The sequence below is a fragment of the Vicugna pacos genome, chromosome 17 (genome assembly GCF_048564905.1).
Source record: "Vicugna pacos chromosome 17, VicPac4, whole genome shotgun sequence".
NCBI lineage: Eukaryota > Metazoa > Chordata > Mammalia > Artiodactyla > Camelidae > Vicugna > Vicugna pacos.
In genome coordinates this window covers 28,677,654-28,699,733 of record NC_133003.1, presented here as the reverse complement: position 1 = coordinate 28,699,733, position 22,080 = coordinate 28,677,654, and the positions used below count along the sequence as shown (strand labels likewise).

At 52.8% G+C, this 22,080-nt stretch overlaps 1 protein-coding gene across 3 annotated transcripts in view; it reads left to right on the top strand.

The window, feature by feature from the left end:
- FAM3D (FAM3 metabolism regulating signaling molecule D) overlaps positions 1 to 7,832 on the top strand; it is a 79,957-nt gene extending 72,125 nt beyond the window's left edge. For all 3 annotated transcript variants that reach the window (XM_072941584.1, XM_072941582.1, XM_072941583.1), the window contains 3 exons: positions 3,498 to 3,582; positions 4,745 to 4,871; positions 7,379 to 7,832. In XM_072941584.1, the coding sequence (XP_072797685.1) occupies positions 3,498 to 3,582; positions 4,745 to 4,871; positions 7,379 to 7,468 (302 nt within the window). In that variant the 3' untranslated portion in view covers positions 7,469 to 7,832. The remainder of the gene's footprint in view (positions 1 to 3,497; positions 3,583 to 4,744; positions 4,872 to 7,378) is intronic.
- The last annotated feature ends 14,248 nt before the right edge of the window (positions 7,833 to 22,080 follow it).

Genomic DNA, 22,080 nt, shown 5'->3' with positions numbered 1-22,080 from the left:
GTGGAGGGTCAGCCTGCTGCCTTTGAAATCCTTTCTACTGTCAGTGGGCTCTACCCCATGCAGATGCCAAGACAAGGATTAAAGTGTGATGTTTTATGTGGGAGGAGCTGATCTCAGAGAATGTCAGTAGGGAGTCGGGGAGTGAGAGGGAAAGGAAGGCGGCCAGTGCAGAGCGTTATCAAGCCATTAAACACTGCGGGCAATTGGAACTTGAGAGCCAATGTCAAGCACAAGCCTCAGAGGCATCCCCAAGGGGCAAGGGAGCCGGGGTGATCCTACCCCTAATTCCTTGGCTCTTCCCATACTCTGGCCTGCCCTAGGGTGCAAAGGAGCATCTGGAGGCCCAGAGCAGACCTTCGAGCAAAGAAATGCTGGTGCTAGCAGTCTAAGACCAGGCATGTGTGCATTGAAATGCTAAGGACAAAGGAATATGGCCCAGTTTGCTCTGCTAGGTAAAGGATATATTATTTTAAGGCCACGGTGTCCCTATCAGGCCCAAGGACAGAACGAGATCTCCCAAGGCCCAGAAAGGACAACTCAGAGGCTCCAAGCTCTCTCCATATTTCTGCAGTCGTCTTGTCTTCTGTCTACACAGACAAGCTTTCTGAGTTTCTCTGTGCACATGGACACCCCTTAGGAATTCACTCCCTAAGAAGTGAAGAGAGACATCTTCCCAAGACGTGGAGAGAGGCTGGGTTGCCAGCACACCCTCTGGCCCTGCAGACACTATCTGTGAGGCGGGACTCGGCTGGAAGATGAGGTGGTGGTGGAAGCTGGCAACCCAGCCTCCCTTGACACAGAAGCCTCAGCATGGAGTGAAAAAGCAGCAGGGCCGCCCTTTGCAGACAGCAGGGCTCTGGGCCCTGTAAGGACTGGCTTCCATCAGGAGAGATGAACTGAGCTCAGCCTGCTTCTCAGAGCACAGCTCGACTCAGTTTCCCTCCCATATCCCTGCAATCACAGGGCCAGCTCTGGGCTCAGGCATCAAGGGTCTTGAGCATAAGACCACTCACCCGGGAAGCTCCCCAGAGAGTGGAAGGACCCTGCTGCTGCCAATCAGCTGGCTTTTTCTGTCCTGAATCTCCCATCCTTGCCTCCATCTCCAAGGAAAATCTACCTTGCTGCACCCACCTGAACCTGTGAGCCCAAGAGGGGAGAAATCACCAGGCAACAGAAAGGAGAAAGCCCTCTTGGCTTTGCAAATAAAGGAGGGGGGCTGAAATGTGGGAAATGGGAATCTGCTGCCTGGAAGTCCCAGCTGGGGGGTGTTTGGAAGGTGATCTGTGGCAGCACCTTAGAGACAGGAGCTGGGATCCGGTCCTGGGCTCAGGGCTTCCCACGATGGTCATCTTCCTGCCAAGTCCCACCTCACGGACAGGGTCTGCAGGGCCAGAGGGTGTGCTGATCTGGAGCCTGCATCAGGGCCCACGCAGACCTCTTCCAGGTGTGCCCCCCATGCTGCAGACACACCCGTAAGACCAAGGGATGGCCAGAGGGTGGCTGCAGCTGGAGGGGAGGGTGGGATGGACAGAGCTTGGACGGGAAAGCTGGGGTGTCCATGTGCAGGCAGGCACAGCCCCCTGGCGGAAGGACAAAGCCAGGGACAGGTGAGAAGAGAGTGGAGCAGGCCATGGGTCATCATTTGTTCTCTGTCCAGGACCCTGCAGATGTCTGGGGTGGCCTGGGGCCAGGTTATGAAAAAGGTCCAGTCTCTGGAGTCAGAGACACCAGGCTGTGTGACCTGAGGCAGGTGACACCTTTTGAACCTCAGTTTCATCATCTATAAAATGAAGGTAACCATGTGTCCACTTGGTAAGATGGACCTGAGAATTCAGTGATAACCTGCAGGAGTCGGGGGAGGAGCCCCACCTGGCTGGCGGAGGAGCCCAGGGAAGCTCATTTAGTCTCCGACTCCCTTCCCTTCCCTCCTCCCCTCACTCCATCCGTGTGATTCAGAAGCAAGGAGCTCATCATCCAAATGAAAAGGAAAAAAATTAAGAGATGAAACCAAGTTTTATAATACTTTATTATGAACTTGCACATAACCACAGCTGATAGGGAACCAGAAACAGAAGCATTTTGAGAATAAGTCGGCTCTTCCCACGGGAGACAAAAGAAGATGATGACTTTTTAAAGTGAGGCGATAATTAATGGCAGGCACCCTTCATTTTTCTCAACATCCACTGTGCATCCCAGACCAGAGCCAGATCTCAGAATCTGCTGACAGTTCAAAGTAACAAAGCTCCCACTTTGTGTCTCAAGAGCTCAAGGGCCATTTCCCTAACAGCCGCCGTGGTCACTGGCTGGACCCCTACAGGCTGGCGGCTGGCTTTGCTTGGGGGACTGATTCTTCCCCTAAGTGCAAGGGATCCCACAAAATAATAAGACCCAGGGCAGCTTCGTGGGCCTGCAGCCAGTGGGCAGGGTAGTCACAGAGGGCCACTTGCTTAGAAGAAACTTTGGTTGGATGCTCTGCCTTCGCCGTCTTGAAATTATTAATAGTTTCTTAACAAAAGGCATACATTTTCATTTTGCACTGGGCCCTGAAAATTACGTAGCCAGTCCTTCTAATAATTGTAATTCTACTATAATGCACTTACTGTAAGCCCAGAAGTCATCATTACGTTTGATCTTTACAAAAATGCTCTGAGCAGGGCTGTTAATCATCTTTGCTTGACAGATGTAGCCCCTACTTGGCCCACGAGGCCAGTCTGGCCCAGTACTTCCTCTGCCGTGCGAGAGCCCTCTGTACAAGTCACGGCCTACCCAGAACACCATCTGCATCGTTAGTATGATCCTTTACGTGACTCACTCACTTCTTTTTAACCTAAATAAATTTATGTTACGGAAAAATTTATCACTGCCCTAAGTCGAAAGCCATTGTCATTTTTTATGCAGGGAAGGTGGCCATAAAAATAAGCACAATGGAAAAAAAAAATCAGTGTCGTTGAAACGAGCTGCGTGCTGTTCCCTCCCCAGGTGTAGCAGCCACACCTGCTCTCTGTTAAACACAGAGATCTCGCGAGTGCAGGCAGGCATTAGAGATTCAAAGGATGCCTTGCTCCTTGCTGTAAGCTGGAGAGTTACAGGAGCCCAATGTTCCCTCTCAGTGACCTGAGTTGCCCAGGGGTGCTCCCTCTAAAGTCAGCTCAGACGAGCTGGGTGCCTCTTAAGCAGAGTAGAAGCGGGCAGTGGGCACTGCACAAAGAGCCCAGAGCTCTGGGAGAGGATTGTGCTTGGTCTCCTGGGGGGTAGACCCCCAGGGTCCTTAGACCATGGTTCTCATCGAAGCTGCACATCAGAACTGCCTGAGGGAACCGTCAGATTCCAGAACCCACCCCACACCAGCTGAAGGAGGGTGCCCTCCCTCCGTGCAGATGGAGCAGTGTCAGGCTGCCCGGGCGTTCCTGGGCCACTAGCGCAGCAGGAGAGGATGAGAACGACCAGCCGTCTTTCCCCTAAATGACCAGCCTCCCCATTTTTCCTTCCTCCCGCAGATCCTAACCTCCTGGTGAAATTCCTTAAAGAAATCCCAGATGGCACACTGGTGCTGGTGGCCTCCTACGACGACCCAGGGACCAAGTAAGTGGGAACCTCCGCCTGCCAGGCCGCGGGGAGAAACGAATCAAACACTTCCTAACTGAGAGCCCTTTCCCTGCTGTCCCTGCCGGCTCCAGCTTCTGGCACCTTCTCCCGAGGAAATAACCAGACACGCGCACAGAGCTATTCTGAGGGGTTCATCACAGCCATGGTTACAACAGGGAGAAACTGGACACACTCTCCCTGTCCAATAATAGCGAACTAGTTGCAGCAATTATGACCTTTGGCTCCCCTCTCTCCCCTCTCTCCCCTCTCTCCTCTACGACATAGCACGTATTACTACATACACATAAAAGAGGCTATGCGGCATCAAAATGATGACGTAGAAAATATTTAAGGACAAGGAAGAATGTTCACCCTTTAGTTAAAAAAAAAAGCAAGTTATGAAAGAGACAGTATGATCCCACAGTGTACGTGGGACATGAAGGAAGTGACATGAAGGATGTATATTAAAATTTTACAATGATTAATCGGGGAGGGGGGTTGAGATCATAGGTAATTCCATATTTTCCCAATGAACATGTATTATATTTGTAAACAGAAGCAGAATGCTTGAACACCTCTCCAGCCCTCCGAGTGGCTTGGGAGAGGTGCCCTGGCCACTCTACCCTGTTCCTCCCTAGCTGGGCGAGGCTGCCACACACACTGGAGGCTGGGGGTGTTGGTGTCATGATACCATGTACACATACACACCGTATGCGGAGAGAGCTGATGGCTACTCTGAGTTGCACAGTCTTATATAGCAAAGACGAATGACAAGGGAAATGGTTAACAGGCAGCGTCTGGCTCACGGTCAGAAGACCCTTTATGTTTTGATAAATCATGTTCGTGTTGGCACCAGCAAGCCTTACAGCTTATCAGGGCGGAATGTATGAGAAACGGCTGCTTTACAACATTCTTCCTGGACTCAGGCGGCTGTGCCTGTCTTGGGTTGCCCCGCTCTGGGGATCTTACCCATCCTTGGCTAACCAGCCTTCTCACCTCTGAGCCTGCAGCTTTTTATAACTTGTTTACCATTCTGGCCCAAGTCTCATTCCTTTGTTCCCACAGTCGGGGGCCTACAGTGGGGAGGGGGGCAAGTGCTGGAGACACTCCCCCATCTCCCATTCTCACCAAGCCATCCTCTCCGGTCCCCTCCCTGCAGGATGAATGATGAAATCAGGAAGCTCCTCTCCGACTTGGGCAGTTCCTACGCAAAGCAACTGGGCTTCCGGGACAGCTGGGTCTTCTTAGGGGCCAAAGGCCTTAAGAGCAAAAGCCCCTTTGAGGAGGTGAGTTCCTGGCAGCCTCCCCATCCCAGGGAGGTGGGGGTGGGGAATGCGGGGGGAATGATGCCAGGGATGGACAGACATGGACTGGGGTGGCTTGGAAGGACACATAGGGCAGTGTGGGGAGGGCCACTCAGCTGTCACCCACGCCAGAGGTCAGGGTGGCCCCACTGGCTGATTCCCCCAGCACGAAGCAGCCTTGACCATTGTGCAAGGAGGTGGGTCATATATAAATACACACAGATACATAGACAAGTACCACAAAGGAGAAGGAAAAGCAGAAAAGAAGGATGAAAGGAAATTACAGCATGGAGGGGAGGGAAAGGAACGTAGGGGAGAAGCTCACGTGATGGGGGAGGGGAGTCCAGGGCAGGGAGTGGGGTGCCTGGCTTCTGGTCCCAGCTGCGAGCCCTCCTCCCCTCTATAAAGGGGCAGGTTTGGACCAGGGAGCCCCAGGTTCTACTCTAAGCTCCCTGTGGAGAGGGTGAAGTTGCACCAAGAAGGGGACACAGGAGAGCCCCCTTGAGTATGTGGAAGGAGTCAGGAGGGGTCCCTGATGTGGGGCTCCACGGTCCCCAGGGGTGGCCTGAGCAGAGGGCATCCGGGAGGCGCCCCTAGGCGGGGCTGGAGGGGCGCCTACAGGAGGAAGGGGGAGTCAGCAGGAGGTTGGGGACCCCGCCCCCAGGAAATGCTACACCTTCTCCTCCTGTGCAGAGCAGTCCCCACCTCTGCATCCCCAGCTCAGAGCAATTCCAAAACCTGGGAGCACTGGCCAGGCCTCCCCAGCATGAAGTTGGCTGGTCTCTGCTGGTTAGAATATTCAGCTCTGCCCAGATCCAAGACGAGGAGCTAAGGGTCAATGATTCTGACACATAGGACCACTGAAGATAGTAGGCTCTGTCCTGAAGGCAATGGAGAGCCATGGCCAGCTTAAGTGGGAGAGTGACAAGATCAGATTCATAACAAGAAAGACTAGTATTCAGCAAGTGCTTGCTGTGTGCAGGCACAGTGGGGAGAGTTATGTGCAGGGTCCTATTTAACACCCACAGTGAAGTAGGTATGCTGATCATCCGGCCCAGCTCATAGACAAGGGCCCAGAGTCTTGGAGAAGCTGTAACCAGCTTGCTCAGTGATATGATGCATTTCTCACCCAGGTCTGCAGCCTCCCCTAAGATCTCCTGTCCTCCTACTTTAGAACAGAGTCCCTGGCTGTGCATGGAGAGCACTGGGAGGGCATGGGGTAGGAGGCAGGAGGCAGGGAGGAGGGCACTGCAATAATCAGACCAGAGACAGCGCAGCCTGGGCGGGAGGGTCTGTGGGAGGCAAAGCGGGACAGCAGGAGGGAGCCTCGAGCAGAACTCCAGGGTGGGGGGCCACGGTGGGCTGCAAGGGTTATTGCCTTGTCTGGAAAATGTTGGCCTAGTTTGTAGGTGGGTGTTTCCAAGACAATGTCTTCAGGTAATTAGAAATTACTTTTAAAAAATTAGGACTAGTTTGCTCTAGAGGAAGAAAGGAGAAGACCCTCTCTGGGTGGAAGATGGAGGCACAGGGCCAGGGGGCAGGTCTCTCCAGGAAGAGGTCTGAGGCCACACCGGCAGGGCAGGCAATGTTCTTCCTCAAAGTGCAGTTTCCAGACCCATGAACAGAGCCAAGATGGCAAAGAGGGAGCACGTGAGTAGAGGAAAGTCAGCACCACCTTCTACCTGATTCCTGTGATCTGCTGGCTGCAACCCATCACCCAAAAATGACCCAAAGGCCACAACGTGATTAAAACCATCCTGTCTTTTGTTCCCACACGTGGGAAACTGAGTTTGAGAGAAGCAGCATCTAGAATTTATTTTTTCTGCCTAAGGGTTAGCCACAATTATTCCAGCAGCAGATTGTGCCACTTACATTCTTTGTTCCATAAACTAAGCCTGAGCATTTGAAACACAATCTTAACTGATTTTTATTCTCTTTATATATCTATATAGTAATTAATATTACACAGGGGTTCCGCCACTAGCCAACTGGGTGGCCATAAGCAGTTACTTTGGCCCTCGGTGCCTCAGTTTCCCCATCTGTAACGTGGGATGATAATAGTATGTACTTCTTAGGACTCTTGTGAGGATTAAATACATAAGGCACTTGATGCCTGACATACAGCAAGCACTCATGAGTTGCTAGGATGCTTCTTTTTATGTTCATCATTTTTACTGTTATGATTATCATTTGGGATGTCCTAGAGGGGCTGGTGGAGAATTTGGGAGAGAGGCTAAAGCTCTCTAAGCTCCCTACCCATGCTTGGTGTCCCCCCACCCCCGCCCAGCCAGGGCATAGCAGGCAGTGACTAGGTTCTGATCCCACCTCTGAAATGTTGGGTAAGTGGCAGGGCCCCTGAGCCTCAGTTTCCCCATCTGTGAAATGGGCTAGAAATATCCAACCCTCTCCTCCTCCTCCTCCACAAGGCAAATGCAGATGTGAGTCCCAAACAGCCTCCCCCATTGTCAGTGTCTCTCTTCTCTCTCTAGCTCTTAAAGAACAACCCAGACACGAACAAATATGACGGCTGGCCAGAGCTGCTGGAGCTGGAGGGCTGTGCGCCCCAGAAGGTATATTAGGGCAGCTGCGGCTCTTCCTGGGCCAGGGCCCAAGGATGCTTCTGCCTGATTTAGGAGTCAGAGCCCGGAGACACTGCGAGCTGGACTGGCAGGAGCAAGGACAGTGGAGAAGTGGGAGCAGCAATGTGGAAGGTGCCAACGGTCCTTGAACACTATGCGGCTTCCTCCATTGGAAACAAAACCCTCCCTGGGCGAAGAAATCACTCCCAGAGGTGGCCAGCCTCAGAGGGTCCTCCCGGAGCCATCTGTCTGTGGAGAGAACAGGTGTGCTTTCCCTCAGGGACGGCTGGATTGCTCCCGAGGAAGGACAGGACAGAATTCCCCAACCTGAGCACAATTAAATGTTATTTTTGCTGATTTTGAATGATCTCTCCCACCCCTCGATGTGCAGTGTTTCCCCTGGATGGGAATGGTCTGGACTGGGTTTGCTCTGGCCGTGAGTTCCGACAGGATGGTGACAGCTTCAAGCACCTGGTTAGGCAGCAGGAAAGGAGGTCGACTTCATAGGGATTTCATTTAGGTGTGAAAAATCCTTGGTTCCCAGCATGAGGTGTAAGACTCACAGAAACAGATAGAGCCAGAGGACCAGACACAGAGAACACTGTCTTCACCTGCTGTTTGAAGGAGAGCTGGAGAAATTCCAGAGTTGGAGAAGGGGAGGAAGTGAGATCTGAGAAAGGCTAGAAGGAACAGCCAGACAAAAGGGCTTCGGGGAGAACATCCTGGCTGTCTCCATGTGGGTTCTCCCTGGAGCAGCCCCCGAGATAAGGATTTGAGTGCAGGTCATTTATTTGTGAGGTGATTCTAGAAAACACCCTTAGCGAGTGGGGAAGTGAGATGGGGAAGTGAGACACCCCAGTAAGTGGTGTGTTGTCGACTCAGCTACTGCTGTGGGTGAGTGGAACTTAATCCCAGGGAGAACCCCTAGGAATCAGTGTAGGACATGCCCCGCAGAGCTCTCTTAGAGGTGAGGGAGCTGGGGTACTTATACACCAACTCCCATTGTTGAGGGGCTGCTGGGGTTGGGACTGCTGTGAATTCCTAGGTGCTTTTCGTCTGCCCTGCAGTGGGGAAGAGTCCTTAGCCAAGAGATGTCAGTACCAGCCACTGGAGGCCACTGAAGTGGTGTGGCCCAAGGGATGTGGTGGTAAGAAGCTGCCTAGACTCTCTGAGAAGGGCTGGGGCCAGGGAGCAGACCAAATCCTGGGAGGGGACTTGGGAGCAGAAGGCACCAGTGCTGGGGCTTCTGCAGTTCTCGTGGAGAAGACGCTCGTGCTGCTGGTGCAAATGCCCTGAGCAGTGGAACAGCAGCAGCTGAAGTCCATTCCCAAACCCTGGGGACAGGCAGGGCTTCCACTGGGCCAGGAGGACCTGGGGTAGAGAAGCGCAGAGAGTGGGAACCTTCAACAGGGCCTGGGGGGCTGCAGTTGCAGAGGGTCAAGATCAACATTGAAAGCCTGACAGGACAGACGACTTGAGCCAGCTTGGCTGAGGAAAATGTCAAAAGGATGAATCGGAGAATTGAGGAAGCGTCTCCTGGAGGCGGGAAGCTTGGAAAGGCAGCGCAGTGAGACCGTTGGTGCCCCAGCCGCGTCCCCTCTCCCAGCTTGTGCTGAGACCGGTCAGTCTGCACGCTTCTCTGGAGAACTGCCCTTGGGCTACTCGAACCTTCTCTGTGTCCAGGTACAGAGAGGCCAGGAAGTGGCAGAGTTCACAGCAGCCCAGGAAGGCCCATAGCTGATGGCTGCCTGGCTGGGACTGTGAAAAAACCCAGCTGCCTGTCCTGGGGCAGGACAGCCGTGAGAGGTGATTTACACTCCAGAGTTCCCTGTCCCTTTGAGACTTCACCTGAAAGCTTTCCTTTGCTTGGTTGCTCCCCATTCCCAGTCCTGCTCCCTGACTCCGTTACCTGTGTCACCCAGGGGCCAGTCCTTAATAAATCACCTACACGAGATCCTCATCCCAAAGTCGGCTTCTGGAGGACCCATCCTAGGAGAGGCGTTGGGTGTGGCCAGCTGGACGGGCCTGAGCGTGGGCCTGGGCCGGGAGACAAGACCACCCTGTCTGCAGGAATTGTCCTTGAAGGTCAGAGTGAGGGAGCCGCACGAGCTGCACTGCTGCTGCCGCGTGGAGCCTGCGGGGGAGGCCGTGTGCTGCTGCATGCTGGGGAACACCAGGCTGAGTGTGGGTAGTGCCCTGTCCTGCCTCCCCTTCCTCGACCAGGGGCAGGGCTCAGTGGGCACATCCTCCAAATAAGGTTATGGGAAGACGAGCCCAATAGACCATCATTTGTACCACCAAAACCCACCATAGAGATGACATTCAAAAGAAAGCCAGCCACCCTGGGCCTCACTGGGGTGGGTATCACAAAGTGGCAAACACCCCACCAGACTCTCAACATCATCTTCAGAGAATTGTGGCCACTATAGGGACCTCCAGGTCAGCCCAGGATCGGGGCAGGACAGAGAGTCCAAAAAAATGGCTGTAGAGAGTTGAGTCTATATCATTGAGTCTGTTTCTACACTCAGCAGTCATTCCTCACCTTCTGTGTGTCAGGAACTGGTTACTTCCTGGGGGTACCTCAGGGAAGAAAACCAGACCGGTTCCTGCTCATAGTCTGCGGGGACTCAGATCAAGAGGCAATAAGACTTGATGAGGACTTTGTTGGGGGAAAGACTGCAGGACCAGGGAAGGCTTCCTGGAGGAAGCAGCATCCACACTAAGCCTTGGGAATGTGTAGGAGTTCACCAGGCTAAGATGGGAGGGAGGAGTGTGGCAGGCAAGGCAGCAGTATGAATGAGGCCTGGAAGGGGTAGAGGGTCAGTGCCAAGGGCTGAGAGGGCAGGGATGAGAGCCTGAAGGGCCTTGTGGGCTGGGTAAAGCAGCTTGGACTTTGTCCTGGGGTAAACTGAGACATTTAAGCTGGGATTGACATGATCGGATTTGCAGTTTTTAAAAAATTCCTCCTGACTGCTGTGTAGAGAAGGGAGTGGAGGCAGGGCGGCCAGTGAGGAAGCTGCTGTGTCATCCAGGGAGAGAGGGTGGTGGCCTGGCCAGGGGATGGCATGGGGGTGGATATGGAGACCAGTCTCAGGGATATTCAGAAAGTAAAACGGACAAGATTGGGGACTGATTTTCACATCATTGGAGCAGACAAGCCTTCAGAAATCTCTGCAGGGTACTCGTGACCGCAGAACTTGGGGCTGTATTTCCCTACCTACTGCCCACCAACATGCCATTCCTCTCTCCCTGGAGCAAGATGCTGTGATGAGGGGAAGGGATGTATCTGTTCCCTCAGCCACAGCGAGGTCTTTCCAGTAGTGTAATTCTGACCTTCGCCAGTAGGTGGCAGCCCAAGCTAGAAAGGGAAGAGTGGTAAGGTTTTTCCCATCCACCCTATTCTTGGGAAAAGTGTTATGCTAAATGGACTGGTTCCCTGGGACTTGCCAGTGGGCAGTTGACTTACCACTACTATTATTAACAGCATCATAACAGCAGTACCTAACTTTTATGGAAATTGTCCAAATATGTTGTCCAAAAATGCTTTGCACAGAGCTTTACACGAATTACCTCATTTCATCCTCACAGCCCCTTGAGGTGGGGAATCACTGTTACCCCTTTTACACATAAGGAAAATGAGGCTCAGAGAGGTCAAGTGTCTTGTCCAAAGTCACACAGTTAAGGAAACTCACAATAAGGGCTGGAATCCCAGTCTAACTTCATCACTACAGGAAACAGATTCTTCCTCAGAAACACTTGCCTTAAAACTACTCTAGGTAAACGTGTTTTCTGGCACCCTCTACCCTCCCCCTTCTCCTCTCCCTCCCCCTCCTCCTCTTCCTGAATGCCTCTGAAGACATTTGAAACTTGCTCAGAACCTCTGAGTCAACATTCTCACCATCTACCTTCATTCTTTGGAAGAGCTGGAGAGGGGTGGGTTTGAGAGATTTAGAACTCCTCTTTTCAAAACCCTCCCACATTTCATAGTCTTTCTTTTTTTTCTACAAGGTTGTGGGCCAAGAAGATGCAGATGTTTATCCCCATTTTGCAGATGGAGAGAGAGGCTAAGCACTGTGTCAAGGCCACACAGTGAGACCAGGCAAAGCTGCATCCGGAACAGCTGATCCTGAACCTTCACCACCAACTATCGTTTTGTAAATCATCTGTGTCTGTGTTCCAGGTATCTCCCCTGTGCCAGGCCCTGTGCCAGGCTCCGGGGCCACCACCCCTTTCCTTCTGCCTGTGCCACAGGGTCTGAAAGTTGCATTTCAGACCCACATCCTGCCGGGAGCCAGCCCTTCAGCCAATTAAGGCCTTTCAGTGCAGCCCTAAGCCTTATATCAGCAGGATTCCAAGCAGATGGGGAAAAATTAACAAATGTGTAAAATTCCTTTTCTCTCTTCCTATCCCACCCAAAGCCAAGCCAGTGGATAATGATGGGACGGCTGCCAAAGAAGTTTGATCTTCAGGGTTGACTTAAGGCATTTTTACTGCTCTGGCTGACTGCCAGTTTAGTCAGTGCTCTTTCCAATTTTGTGGACACTCTCCTTGCTGCAGGAAATCAGAAGCTGTACCCCTGCCATGATTGGAACAGGGAGCAGCTGAGGCAGGGGCTGGACCCAGGAGAAACAACAGAAGGAAGAAGTCACACTTTTGCTTGGCTAGAGGGGGTAAGGGCGTTGGAGAAAATACAGTAACAACAATGACAACAGTATTGATCACTGCCACGCAGGGAGCACTTGCGATGACTCAGGGCGTGTTATGCACTCTGCATACTTAGACTGTTTCATCTAACCCTGCATCATTGATCTAGCCACTCCACCAATATTCACTGAGTGACTGCAACGTGCCAGGCACTATCCTAGACTCAAGGGGGAAACTGATGAATAAGATAGACCAGGCCCCAGCCTTTGTGGAGCCTGGTGAGAAGACAAACAATAAACACAGAAACAGTATAGTTTCAGTTTCTGATAAGTGCCCGGAAAACATAATAAACAGAGAGCCTAGAGGGTCCTCTGCATAGGAAGTCAGGGAGGCTTCTCTGAGGAAGTGATAATCAAGCCTTAAAGAGAAAAGAATCATGGAGTCAAGGGAGAGAGATTTCAGGCAGAGAGAGGTGCAAGTGCTAATATTCTGAGGTGAGGGGGAAGAGGTAGGACCAGCAGCTGTTTGGGAGAGAAGGATGTGAGAAATGAGGTCCAAGAGTCAAGCAAGACTTGCCTAATCAGACCTTGTGAACCTGGGGGTTTTAGTTCTATGGAAGAATCAGATCTAGAACACCTAATCCTTCACTCTTCACCACCAACTGCCATTTCATAAACCACCTGTGTTATAAATCATCGCTGTGCTGGAGGAAAGGGAAGGGTGCCAAGGTCTGCCCACCCACCCAGCTCTTGGGAAAGGGTGTTGTGCTTAATCAAAGTGTTTACCTGGGACTTGCCAGTGGGCAGTGGGTTAACCATCGGTATTATTAGCATAACAGCATCATCTAAACTCTGTGGAGAATTGCTGTTGTCCAGTTCCTCTGCTCAGAGCTTTATGTGAATCACCTCATTTCATCCTTCCAGCCCCATGGGGTGGGGCCACTGCCATCCCGCTTTGATCAAGAGAAAGATTATAAAACAAGGAATGACATGATCTGATTTGTGCTTTAACAAGATGATGGCTTCAGCTGCACACACCTTCCCTCTCAGCCCTCACAGCAGCCCTGTGTGGTATGATTATCTGACCCCACACATACAGATGAAGAACCTGAGGCTCAGAGAGGGCAAATCATGTCCCCAGATCACACAGCTGTGAGGAACAGAGCTACGACTCCAGCCCAAGGTGATTCCAGCCTTAATCTTGCCCCTTGCTGGTGACAAGCAGCAGAAAGGGGATGGAAATGAGGAGGAGGGTGACTGCTGGGGGACGCGGAGAACTTGGCCCCCTGCCTGAAATCCGGCCCCCAGATATTTTCCTGGCCTGAGCCCAGACCAGCCGCCCTCCAGCCTCCCTGCCTGGACTGCTGCCCCGTGGAATGAAGGGTTCTGCTCTCAGCGTCTCTGCTCCGGGAGAACGCCAACCCCAAGTGCCTTCTAGGATCTGTTATTCATGGGGCTGTGCAGCCTGGGGTTTCCATCTCCACGCAAGCCGGTCTGATCCCCCAGCCCGGGCCACCCCACCAGCCTCCAGTGTCTGGGCCTGTCAGCTGGCGAGAAGGCCCGGGCCTGCCTGCCGGGTCAGCCAGAGGTCAACCACCGCACCGAGCTGCTGGCCGCGGGGTGAGAGGACTGCTTTGCTTCTCCCCGACCCCGGCTGCCTCAGTTTCCCTTCCTGAGAGAGGCAGGGGTCAAGAGGCGAGGAGCCACAAGGGACCCCAGGAGGGCGTGTGGCCGCCTGGGGACACTGGGCCCCTCTGTCAGGCTTAATCACCCTAAGCCTGTTTGAGGAGAGCCCGGCTTAGGAGCAGCTGTGAAAGCCACCTTTGTGCCTGCGGAGAATGAGCCACCAAAGGACGAGGGGCCCTGGCCCAGGGAACCCCTCAGGCCCCGGATCCTGAGACCAGCACCGCAGGGAGGACCCCCCAGCCTGGCTCCCAAGGCCCACCCAGGCCTGGTGCCTGCTTCATGCCATGGGAGCTGCCCAAGGGAAGAAGGTAGGTGCCCCCAAGGGTCCTGTTGGGGCCCTGGACACAGGAAGGGAGCCCGGATCTACTAGGGGAAGCCCTCGCCCACCGCCAGCTCCTCGGAGCCCTCTCCCCGGGCACTGCCCACCAGCCTCCCTGAGCGCACAGCAAAGATTTGCATCTAGAAACCTGGCTGGGTCTAGGGCCTGGACAGTGTCTGATCTCTCCCTCTTTGAAACAGACCTGGAGCTGCCCAATCTCTCAGGCTCCCTGGTCTTATACACCCCCCTCTTTACTTCCCTGCATACAGGCTCCCTGACCACCACCCCCGCCCCCGCCCACCTCACACATCAGGGAACCTCGGCACAAGTGGATGCAAGGGCAAGAAAAGAAATGGGATCATTGTAATTAAGTTGGCTAACCAGTTGTTACCAGATGTAGGGTGACGGGCAAGTTGCTGATGCTTTCCGTAACTCATTTCCTCACCTGTGAAATGGGGACGATAGTGTGGTCACTACCTCAGAAGTCTGTAGTGAGAATGAAAAGAATTTAAAGATGTAAAGCGTTTGATAGAGTGCCCGGCACATAGTGGGCTATATGCAAGCTATGATCTGTTGTTGATAGACTTCTCTTCATATTGCTATCCACCACCTTCTAAGTCTGGGATCTCATTTGGGGGATGTTACAGGTAGCACAGCCAGTGTGGTGTTGAAAACGAGGTCTGTAGACCCCCTGTGTCAGCATTAGAGATGGAAGGTGAGAGGGGTCTTGTTGAACAGTCACCCTCTCAGGGCCCACCCAGGCCTCCTGGGTCAGAGTCTCCGGAGAGGGATCGGGACTCTTCACCAGCTCTCGGGTGATTCTCATCCGTAGTTACAGCCCACGTTGGCCAGGACTGTGATCCCAGCAGTGTGGTCAGGCTGCCCAAGTCCCAGCTCCTCCGCCTACTTACTGTGGTGGGGAACTCGGCCCCTCTGAATCCCAGCTCCTCATCTGTAAAGTAGGGCTGGTACCCGTCTTGTGGGAAGTTCCATGAGATGATGCCAGTAAAGTGCTTAGCACACTGCCTGACACCCAGAAGCCCTGATACACGGAGCCTCTAATCCTCAAACAACCTGTGCTGACCTATTACATTAAAGGCAAGGACCTGAGACTCAGAGGCAAGATGTGATTTCCTAGCCAAGGTCATGCAGCTAGTGAAGAAAAGGGAAGAATTTTGACCCCCTTCTGCTTGACTCCAAACTTCCTGCCAACCTAGCCCATCCCATGTTTTTCAAATGTAAAGAAAAACACATCATGGATCCCATGGAGAAAGTGCTCTGGACCTCAGTTCCCCCATCTGCAAAATCGGAGTGTTGGGCTGAATAACCCCTAGGGTCTGCTTCCCATCTCCCTTTGTTTCATAGGCAGGGTCAGGCCTGGAAGATGGCTCCCTTCAGCACCCCCAAGAGCATGACCCTAAAAGCTTGGATTCCTGGCGCTGTCATTTCCTCCTGCACTGCTTCCTCCTGCCTGCAGGGGTTAGTGTGGGTCACCTGCAGTCCCTGCAGCTGGATGATCTGACACAGCCACTAGGAGTCCTAGAGCCGCCTTCCCAGCCAAGCCTTAAGCCCTGGCCCCAACCAATCCCCTCTTTGGGGAGCACTCTTCCTTCCTCTTCCCTCCCTCAGAGGATGATGGGCTCAGCCTCTAGGTCCTGTCTTTGCTGAACATGAATGTGGGAGTTTATCTTGGAGGCCAGCTTCCCAAGCCTAGAAAAGACCCTAGCAAGGTCTAGCCCAGGAATGGCAAAATATAGCTTGTTCCTTCCTCTTCCCTCCCTCAGAGGATGATGGGCTCAGCCTCTAGGTCCTGTCTTTGCTGAACATGAATGTGGGAGTTTATCTTGGAGGCCAGCTTCCCAAGCCTAGAAAAGACCCTAGCAAGGTCTAGCCCAGGAATGGCAAAATATAGCTTGTGTATTGCCTCTCCCTATTCCCTCACCCATGTCAGACATCACAAATCAATCCCTGCACGCTTTCCCACTAACTCTAGACAGCCTCGCAATCCTCCTCAACACAGCATCCCAGGACTCCCCAACTAGCCAGTCAGATCTAGCCCCCAGGCTGAAAGCTTTGCCTATCCCTGGGCCCAGCCCCTTCCCCTTCCTTCAGGGAAAAGCCCTGCCCCAGGGAGAAGGCAGCAAGGCACAGAGCCAAACAGGCCTGAGTCAGTTCCTCCACATTCTCTGTGACCTTGGACAAGCCACCACACCTCTCTGAGTCTCAGATTCTACCTCAGTAAACAACAGTAATCCTCATCAGATTGTTGTTGTAAAATCTAAATGATATCAGGCCTGGAGTAAAAGAGGCACTCCGTCAATACTGTCTCCCACTGAAATGGATGCTCTTGTACCTGCATCCTCTTCTGAGCCTCACAACCCTTTCTTTGAGCCAATGAGGACATCAACATCACACCCAATGGCAGATGAAAGAGCCGAGGCCCAGCAAACGTGCTTTCCTCAGCTGGTCAATGGTGAGTGGGCCTGGAGCAAAGGCCGTGAGCAAGCCCAGGCCAGGCCCCTCTAGAGGGTCCTCCATCTGTGGACCACCCCACCTAACCCCCACATACCCACCTCTCTCTCTTCCTGGAGGCAACAGCCCCACTGACCTCTGTGTAACAAGCCTGCTGTGTGGAACATAATTCCCATCATCCACACATTTATTCCCTCACTGGTTTGTCCCATAACATTCACCCTACCATCCTCAGGGGCTTCCCAGACCCCCTCCCACAGTTATGGATTAATCATCAACATAAAATAAAAGCCCTGGAAAAACCTTGGTACTGTGGTCCAGTCCCCTTCCCACTGAACAGCTGGGAAGACTGAGGCCAGAGAGGGGAAGGTGTTGCACAGGGCCACGCAGCCAGGAATAGAGCATTTCCACCATGAGCTGCCCCTTGGAGGTGGCTCCTGCCCACTAAGTGCCCTGTCTCCTGGTACCTAACTCCGTCCACTGTGTCTTCATTCACTCCCGCCCCAGCTTCCCCCAGAAAAATATTAACTGGGTACCCTGCCCTCTGCTGGGAGCTAGGCCAAGGACAGAAAGGCATGGTCCCTGCCTTCATGGCCTTCTCTGTGAGTTGGGGTGACAGATAGACAAGCAAATAATGGTAGGTGGGAATAGCCCATGTGACAGTAGAGAAGGGCTGACTGATCAGACAAGTGTCAGGACCATCTCCAGCTGCAGAGTTGGGACTGTGAATGAGGACTCCAGGTTGGAGACGGCTGCTGAAATCCCCATAACTTGGATTTTACTTAAAATGCTGTCTGCTGCAAGGAAAACACAACCCCAGCTGGTCTCAACAATAAGGAAATGTATTGGGTTCCCTAAATGGAAGTCCAGTGGCTCAGTAATGTCTCCAGGACTTTTCCTAGAAACTGGCAGCCAAGGTTCCCTTGAATTCCATGGCTCAAACTGAATCACCCTTGTCCCCTGGGAAATGCCAAAGGCACTGGCTTTGCCTGGAATCCTGCAGCTTTTCCTGGCAAAGGATGGAAGTGGGACCGTGTGATTGACGCTTGGGGCAGGAGATCAATCCCCCAATGTCATCCCCCCAAAACTGAACAAGAGAGGCTAAGATGAATGCTGGGCATTTAATCATAACACTCCACCCTGAAGGAGAGGTGTTGGTGCCTGTGACCATGGTGTGAACAGAAAGAATGGAAGGAAACTGTAAAGCTCAAGGGTGTAGCAGAAAGAGTACTGGACCAAGAGTCAAAACACAGACATTGTTGCTTCTGTTTGTCCTGGGCAAGTTGTGAACTTGCCTTGAACTCCACATTTCTTAATCTGCAAAGTGGGCCCTCAGGCCACTCTCAGGATTTTTGCAAGGATCAAATGAAGGTATTTTCAATACATGAAGGCAATGTCCCTAACTGTCTGTAACATTCCAGAAGCTACAGACATTGGCCAGTTGGACATGCATTGATTCTATAGGATGAGTGCAGGCACCGTGTCCTGGATGGGGCCTTGTTTTAAATCCTTGTGACAGGGAGGTCGCAGGTCCTTGGGCAGCAAAGGGTCCAGGAAAAGCAACTCCCACGGGCCTCCGACACCAGCTGAAGATTGACAGAGACGAATAGGGTCCTGGCACTCAGTCCTCAGCCCTGGTCAGCAGTCAGTGTCCCTCCTCCAAGTCCACAAGCTTCCGTGGCCTGTTCCTACACAAGCCTAGCACCCCAGGCCACGATCTTAATTCTACCCTTCAAGGGGCTGATACTACAAAAAGGATATTAAACGATACTCTGATACTTAAAAGAAAATATTGCCTATAACAGCTCACGTGCATTACAGCTTTTGCACCAATTTTCTCATTGACTCTTCCAACAGCTCTTGGAGGCGGGTATTTTATTACCCAAACAATCAGAGGCATGGAGAAATGTAACAAGAGGCTCCAGGCCACCCAGCTAGTAAGCAGTGGCGCCGAGACTTGAAGCAGGCAGTTGAAAGAGCCTGACCTCTCAGCCAGTGAACTCCACTGCTGCTGCTTAAGAAGGTAGGCTCCTGGGCGGGCAGAACGCTGTTCAAACCCCACCTCTCTGAGCCTCAGGTTTCCTCAGTTGTCCGGTGGGGGAATGGCTCCACCTTCGACACTAGGATGCAGTGAGGTGTGGCACACAGTAGGTGCTCAGGGGATGGTGGGTGGTATTGTTACTGCTGCTCTAGAAGCTGCAGGCAGGGCTTCAGCAGAGAGGGGCTGGCCGCATCCCCATATCGTCAGCCTAACCCCTGGAAGGCTTGGGCGCCGAGCGCTCTCTAAAACATTTCTCCAAACTCGGCACCCCCGGGTTTTTCACTTCCCTGAACAGACTCTGGTGATGTCTGCCAAGAGGCTCATTGCTTTGCATTCATCTTCATTAGAAGAAAGTTTCCTTGGCTGAAACAAAAGGGAAAAAATACAGGAAATATGGCAAATTTTGATAAATAGCTCTGAAAGTAAGTGTTCATTCTGACAGAACCCAAAAGGAACATATCTGGCTGGGCCCAGCTGGCTCCCTGAACCATTATCCCCACCAATGTTGGGTGGGTTCCCCTAGCCCAGGCCAAAGGCGGGTTCCTGCTCCCCAGACCCCAGCCGAGGGGCATGAGGACCACATGTGCCAACCCATCACCCCAACTTGGCCCACCACCTCAGACTGGTCCTCTGAAGAGAATGAGGCCAAGCACCCTACTCCTCAGTGCCATGGGGCGTCCGCCACTGGGTTCTCCCAGGACTCCTGGGCCCAGAAGGGAAGGCTTATGGACAAGTGGAGAAGGCTGTTAGGAGCCCATGGGGAGTGAGGGAGAGGATATGCCTCCCCACCCCCAACAAAAGCAGAGATCTGGTCCTGCCAGCAGGCTCCTCGCTGAGCCCTGGTCTCCCAGCATCGCTCCGGCCTCTCAGCCTCTCGGCCTTCACTCTCACCCCTCGGCTGCCCGGCAGGCCGTCCTGGCTGCTGTCTACACGTGCGGCCCTTCTCTGAGCTCCAGGCTCCGAACCTGCACACCAGCTCCTGTAATTGTTCTCGGACCAGGTGTGTATTAAGTTCTGACCGCACACCTGACAGATAGCCTGTCACAAAGCGTGCGGGGGGATGAGGGGGCGGAGGGATATTGGTGTCTGAGCACCCACCCTTGCCAGCCGCCGGCCGGCTGACGTGCTTTCACCTGCTCCCTCCAACCCTCCCAGCCCAGAAGGGCGGGGGCTGTTGCCCCAAGTCTTGGATGAGCCACAGTATTGGAGGTGCATCTCCGGGCCTCGGGGCAGGCTCTGCCCCATGCCCTGCCTGACACTCAGTTAGGCATGCTCCCTGCTTGTTCTCATGTAATCCTCAGGAGTGACCCGTGTTCTCATCCCCATTTTACAGATCAGGACACTGAGGCTCAGGGGTCACCAGCAAGGAAGCAGGGCTGAGGGGTTGCATTGACATCCCTCACTTGGGCCAACGGTTGTATCCTTATCTCAAATCCGCCCCACCACCCTGTGACCCCCTTTACACAGCTGGGGAAACTGAGACTCATGTGTCAGGGTCAGGGTTCTTTAGAAAGCACTGAGACCCTGACACCAGGGGACAAGAGGCCTTAGGGTTAAGTTGAGGCTCTGGCGCTCACAGGGTGACATCCAAATCTGTTTCCTCATCTGTAAAATGGGGGTGAAAATACTACCCATTTTGGTGTTATTGGTGTAAGGATTAAACAGGAAACACTTTAAGAACCCTGGGCACATTTCTTCCTCTTTGAATCTGTTTCCCCATCTGGGAACTGAGGGGGTTGGATTAAATGTGTCTCAATACCCACTCCAACCATGGTAAAAATACAAATTCCAGTTATCTTTGGGAGGATGTGGGCACCTTTCCAGATCTTTCAGCTGAAGCCCAGAGATGAAGTTCAGGGCACTGACCTCGTCACGTTGTCTTTAGCAGGACCCAGTGCAAAATGAAAATGGCAGGCCCCTTGTTCAAAAATTATTAAGAATCCTAAGACAATAGCAGAGCATTAAGCCAAGCACACAGACCCTGTGTGACTGCAGAGGTCACGTGCCCAAAAAGCCAGCCCCATTCGTTAGCGGCAGCCAGGGGACACCCATGGAGGGCCACATTCTTGGGCATTCTGGGATTAGGCACAGCACACATGCTGGCATTGTAAACACGGCTTTCCAAACACTGCACTTTGTCACTCAGTCCCAGGCCCCCCTTTTATTCCACCAGATTTGAAAGCCCCTGAATGTTTTCCTCACTAGCGTGAGCAAATTCATAAACACGCTGTTCGCCCTACTTCATTCACCCCACCCTGAGAATGGCCTCGCCTGAAACCCTTGAAAAAGCTAGAGTTGAATCTTCTCCCTTGGGGAAGCCCAGAGACAGAGGGTGGGCGGAGGAGTTGAGGGGGAGTGAACTGGCAGCTGCTGAACGGGGCATTTGAAGGCAGGCAGAGTGACCTTTGGGAGCAGGGAAAGGGCACAGTTTTCCTGTTCCCCAAGGCCACCAAATGGAGCTTTAGTTCTCCTCTGCCCTTGGCTTCCCCAAGCTGGGTTCAGGATTTGAGTACCCAGGGCTGCCTCGTACAGATATACAGGTTGGGCACTGCACAAAAGCAATGAGTGTTTGGGTTAGTAGGGGTGGAAATCCACCCCCTCCTCTGCCAGTGGAGGCTTGTGCCCGGGTGCTGATTAGGTCCACCCAGATGTAGGGGTGTTGTTTTATAATTACACAGTGCCATTACTTAAAGCCCTTCAATCACCTTTTCTAAGACTAAAACTTCCTGTCCATCTTTATAGGGGGAAGCCCAGCTTACAGGGGAAAGAAATTGAAGGAGAAAGAAAGAAAGATGCCAGCTCAGCTGACACTTCTAAGAACCATTCCCTGGGTGGACCTCAAATGTCTAGACAGGACGAGAGGCTTAGATAAGCAGGGGGCAGGGCAAGATTGTCTCAGAGCTGAGTTTGCACAGCTAAGCCCGCACGTTTTACTAAGGCTGGAGGATTAGCAGGGATAGCTGGGAAGGAGCCAGGGAGTAAAGCTCCCTTGGGGACCTGCTGGCACTACCGCCATCCTGCAGACTAGGACAAACCCCTTTACTCTCTCAAAGCTCTCTCCACCACACTGACGGGAGTCGTAATTTCATATTTCTTCTGTGATTTATCCACGAGGGAAAGGTTTGGTGTTTGACTCCCCACTGGGTTGCCGGTATCTAGCACATAGTAGATGCTCAGTAAATTGAGGAAGGAAAGGAGGGAGAAAGGGAGGCCGGGTCCTCATGGAAGTGACTCGAGGGTGGAGTTGAAGGCCAAGCTCATGGAGGATCCTCAAAGAAGCTTGGGCTGGTGGGAAGGACATGGGCTGGGTCCCCTCCTTTCTTTCCAATAGCTTTACAGCTCTGAACCAAATTTGCATGTTCCCCACCCAGCCTCCACCTGTGCAACATACATGTACACACACATGCATGCATGCACGCACGCATGCATACACAGACTTTCCACCTGCACG